A 5,269-nucleotide genomic window follows, 5' to 3' on the forward strand; every position below is an offset into this window, starting at 1 on the left:
AATTTAATTACACAGACACTCAAGTAGACTGGACCACCCAATAATTTTTAGATGGCCATAAGCTTAACCAGTAATAAAATCAATGTAATAGCTACTTTAGTGCTATTTACAGTTCCACCGATACAAAGCCAGACAATACTTTCCATAACATACCACAATTCGTTCTCCAAACTTACCTTACATACATGAGGACATTTCCAACAGACTAAAGTTTAATACATTTTCTGCACTGTATAACTGCAAAGAATCTTTATTTTTAAAATGAGACATCCCTACCATACAAATATATAAGAGAACCAGTTAAAACAAATAGAACAGATAAAACAGTCAGACAGGTATAGGGCAGTGTGCAGTAGTCTGAAATATGGGCTGTGAGGCCTGCAGTGCCATTGCTTAGTATTTCTTCAGGCTGTAGCCCACAGCAAGATGCTGCCTGTTGCTGTTTAGTGGTGGTGAGTGCCATACTGCAGAGCTAGTTCGCTTGTAGTAACGGGGCTTTTTCTTATAAAACAAGTCCTCCAGTTTTGGGCTGTCAATTACGCCAAATATTTTGTCGAGATCTATAGGGCGGTAGTACTGTTGGTGCATTGATTGGCTTAGCTCGCTTCCTGTAAAAGAGAAATGAGTGGGTGGAATACACCAGTATTAGTTAAAGCTGATGGGAAAAGAACACTCGCCATTGAATTTACATACATAATTCAGTCCCACCCTGTTTAGGTTATGTGAAAAAGTTTACACATCTGGCCAAAATATCTCTGCTAAGATGCAGGATGATTCTCCCATTAAAAACAGATGTCATGTAACCATAGACTTAGTCTTATAAGGACAATTGGGAACCTGAAATAGCATTTTCTATAGAAAAAGTAAGCACATGCACATACAGAACTGTTCCGACACTTTGCCTGCCCCCTCCACACACCAACACTGGTGTAATAAATAGGCTGGCCCACTAGCCAATAGCAACATGTAAGATGGAGTAGGCAAGTTTCAACACATGAGCTTTGCCCAATCAGAATAGCTGCGCGATGATTCAAGTGTAGTGGTGGGACTACAGGATGCTGCAGGAATGTGCAGACACCACTATGCTGATGAACACTCACCGGCTGCCCAAGCTGGGATTGCCTTGCGAGGCTTGCTCTCATCATCTGTTGAGTCATCACTGTTTAAATCCATGCCATAATCATCTGGATTGAATTTGACTGGGTGGGGTTTGTATCCTTTAGGAGTCATCTCATAGGATTCACAGGCTGGAGAGTTCTGAAAAACAAAAAAAGGACTCAATCATTACCCAGAGTCCTAGCACATAGGAAGCAGATGTCAAAGATTGTCGGTTTTACTTCCAAAATTAACCCTGCACCATTACAGGAAGCATTTTGTGGGCTTCCTGATCATGTGATCACTGGTTGGCTGTCAGTGATCACATGATCAAGAGCCTTTCCCACCAGCCCAATAGTTGCTCTGTGACCAGGAGCTGTCAGCATGGTCAGTGCTGGGGCACATGACTGAGCACAAAACAGAGGCATACATGTAGCAGCACGGAATGAGGCTCACCCCTGGGTTGCCACATATGTTTACAGCTGGCAGGAGGTGTTAACATGCGCCTGTTTAAACACCTACAACTTACCTGCATATCTACAGTGACATTTAGTACTGGAGCATTGGTGGCTGACTTCTGCTCCTTAGCCATTCTCTCCTGCTCCTCACGCAGCCTCTGTGCTTCAAGTTCTTGGAGTCTCTTGGCCTCCATCTCTCTACGTAACCTCTCCTGTTCCAACTTTTCCTGCTGTTCCTGAAAATTGAACAGATAGCAGGCGTTAGACATACTAGCATGTGAAGGTCATCATTGCAAACCTTATTGATATAAGCACTAGAGTACACAGAACCATTCACATCAGTGGAGCTTACAATTGAATATGTCTACTTGTAACATTCTGGCCCTACGGTAGAAGCCAGTTAACCGACCTGTAAGGTTTGTAGATTACAAAGAGGAACACCACACACCAATTCCATAGTGTTGAACATCAACTCACCAAAACATGACAAACCACACTAAAGTATTCTGAAACAAACCATTAGACTAGAAAGAGTCATTAACTCACTTTCTTCCTGCGCTCTTCAGCCTCTCTGCGTTGCTGCTCTTTTTCCTGTGCTGCTCTTTCTAGTTCTTTCTGCAGCTGAAGTGCCCTTTCCCGTTCTATTCGGTCCCTTTCGCTGAAAAAAGAAATACAAATATCAGAAAACACGTTGTAATTCATAGGATACATACCGTATTTGCCGGCGTATAAGACTGGTTGACCTGGCGGTCTGATGATTTTATTTTTTTTTGTTCTATTTTACTCTTGAAATGGCTGGCGGTTCCGCCCCCCTGCGATGCGGACGCTCGCAAGGGACGGAAGACACAGCGGGGATCGTGGACAAGGTAAGAGACTGTAATCCCGAGTGCGGCTCGGGGTTACCGCAACACCCACTGGGAGGTGTGTTTGGGGTACCATTCACATGCATGGCAATGCACCACCTCCCACACCAGAATGCACAGTAAGTGCGATTGCGTGGTACAGTTTAACACACTGTACTAGTGTGAACAGGCCCTCAAAACCACGGACATATATACACACACACTCCTCACACGCCCTGTAGAGGTGCTGGGTGCCAAGTGTGACGTCACTCTGGTGCAGGCATCTCTACAGGGCACGCGAGGAAGCTGTAAGCAATGCACGTATGGATGGAGCTCCCTTGCGGCCATAGCCCCAGCCTACACCACCCAAAGCCAACACTCAGTGCTGGGCAACATCTTCTGAATGGCTGCTTGGTGCGAGAACTGACAGTGCTGTGCTAGGGGGAGGCAGAGGAGCCTCTCGCCTAGAAAAGTGGAAGGAATGCGGCGACCCACTGTACACAGGGTCACAACCCGCCAGTTGAGAACCAAGGGTCTAAACCACAGAGATGGTGAAAGAAGCTGGTGCACCCTTACATGGACCATGCAGGATGCAAAAAGTGAATCAGTCTTTCAGAAAGAAGCAACCGAGAGAATCTCTCAGCCCAAACCTCATCTAGACCGTAGTGAAAAATTTCCACTAAACTGAGGGATGGAAAACTCTGATAGTTTATATACGCCCTGCCATGGTGCTGTCCAACTGAATCCAGTGACCCTCCAGCAAAAGTGTAGGTCTGCTGGAAAGATGGGGACATGCAGGCAAGCATCCTTGATGTCCACTGAAGTCAGAAGTCCCCCCCTTGTGAAGAGAGGCGATGACCGACCTGGTGGATTTCATATAGAATTTGAGCTCAAATGAAAACATTTAGTGCTTTGAATATCAAGTGAGGCAGATGCCCCCTTTAGGCTTAGGAACTGTAAGGTTGGAGTAAAACACCTAAAAATATTCTGCTTCAGAAACTGGGGCAATGACACAGTGATGTAGAAGCCCCAAGAGGGCTACATGGAGATCAGGGCTGCAACAACTAATCGATAGAAAAAGTTGACAACTTTTTCTATCATCGATTAATCGGCTTCCAATTAGTTGGCCCTGTTCACAGCTCCACACGCTGCGCGTCGCACCTCCTTCCTACCTCACGCTCGCCGCTTGCGCACATCCACGATTGACACAGGGACGCGGGGGAGGAGCAGGTGTGGGGGGATTTTCAGGAGCTTGGTTTTAGTGAAAAGCAGTCTGCTTAAAATCCCTTATTATTCAATTATCAGGACTGTTTTTAACTGGTCAGTCCAAGACTAAAAGGAGAAGTTTCAGACTATCTTACTGTAAATAGAGCATCTTAAAGCAATAGTGGTAAAATGTTCCACTAAAGTTTAGCCAACAGGATTCATTGGCACAAAACAAAAAGTGGGATTGGCAAAGAAGCAGCTGCAGAGTGCCAACTGTAAGTGATAGATCATTTAAAACTGACTTGCCAACACTGTGTGAAGGATAAGGTTGCCCAAGTCTGGGCCGGTTTAAATTTAGTTACTAGTACTACTATAGGGGGAAAAAGAAAAAGGCAATCCTGTGGATGTCTACTTTGGGGAAATAAGGACCACATTTAAGCATTGATTAGATTTCCTAAACGATTTATGAAGGGGATGTGCGTTATGCTAGGAAGTGGTTTATACAAATAGGATGTTCTGGAAAGATCAGTCCTTACCGTTCTACCCTGAGACGCTCAAGCTCTTTTTCAGCCGCAGCCTGCAGCTCTCGTTGTCTCTCTCGTTCTTGCTCTGCCTGACGTATGTCCGCCAATTTCTTTGCCTCTGCCAGCTTTCTCTGCCTTTCCTGCTCCTCTTCATCTCGCTTCTTCTGGAGGAGCTCCTGGTGGCGGCGCTCTTCATCCTCCTACATTGTAATGCAATTTTATACAGAAAATCTATATACTGCAAAACCTTACAAAGTCAGCAACGCACAGTAGGTGTACAATAAAATGCCAATAAGTGAAACATAAGCTCATGGCTTTTTTGTTTATCTAAAGAAAAAACCCTCTCGGGATTGAACTTTCCAAATTTAAAATCCATCCATATATATATTTAAGTTTTAGAAAAGGAAGAGAATCCCCATTGGATTCGAACTACTATAAAGGGCTCCTCACCAGTACTCCCTCACAAAATCACCAAGCCACACAACTCAAAAATTTGGGACACATGACATCAATGCATACATATCAACCCAATTCATGAGGGGGCCAAATTCACAAACACAAACACATAAATACACTGCTCTCCCATGGACAGAGTTAACTTACACTAATTCATACCATCGTGTCTTTCAAAATCTGATGAATTTAGAGTGGTGCAGCTTGGTAGCATGTACTAAAAATGCTTTTAGTAAAAAGGAACACTAGAACTCCCGTCAGCTTTTTTTTATTGCCGCTAGTGTTCCTGTTGGTTATCTCCCTCAACTCGGTCTGGTAAAATTGGGATTCTTGCAATTAATATACACGCTTGTGTGCATTAGGCAGCTTATTTATGTTAAATGGGCTGTACTATTTTTGAACACCAAAGTGCACCAAAATGCAATGAACTTCGTAAGATGCATGCTTGTGTGATGCAATCCAACTGTAAATATGCAAAATCCTTACTTTTAGTTATTAGCACTAGCAAACTCCTATTGCCTTTATATTTTGACAAGTATAGCAAAGATGGTGACATTAAAGTTATCCACACATACATACCAGCTGTTTTACTCTAAGTTTGCGTGTTTCCTCTTCCTGCCGCCTTCTGCTCTCTACTTCCTCCTGTTTTTTTGCTGTGTTTTTCTTTTTGACTTTTTCTTCAGCCATACGA

The 5,269-nt window shown here is 43.9% G+C and overlaps 1 protein-coding gene across 1 annotated transcript in view; it reads right to left on the reverse strand.

Moving 5' to 3' along the window:
- Nucleotides 1-241: 241 nt before the first annotated feature.
- The window catches only part of INCENP (inner centromere protein), a 19,428-nt gene continuing 14,400 nt past the window's right edge, over nt 242-5,269 (reverse strand). Inside the window, exons 13-18 of the mRNA XM_018565167.1 lie at nt 5,158-5,269; nt 4,138-4,325; nt 2,100-2,205; nt 1,625-1,789; nt 1,101-1,257; nt 242-608 (exon numbers count right to left, since the gene is read on the reverse strand). The exon at nt 5,158-5,269 is cut by the window's right edge and continues 9 nt beyond it. Of these exons, the coding sequence (XP_018420669.1) occupies nt 394-608; nt 1,101-1,257; nt 1,625-1,789; nt 2,100-2,205; nt 4,138-4,325; nt 5,158-5,269 (943 nt within the window). The 3' untranslated portion in view covers nt 242-393. The remainder of the gene's footprint in view (nt 609-1,100; nt 1,258-1,624; nt 1,790-2,099; nt 2,206-4,137; nt 4,326-5,157) is intronic.

This window comes from Nanorana parkeri, unplaced genomic scaffold (genome assembly GCF_000935625.1).
Source record: "Nanorana parkeri isolate BGI_ZX_2015 unplaced genomic scaffold, ASM93562v1 scaffold820, whole genome shotgun sequence".
NCBI lineage: Eukaryota > Metazoa > Chordata > Amphibia > Anura > Dicroglossidae > Nanorana > Nanorana parkeri.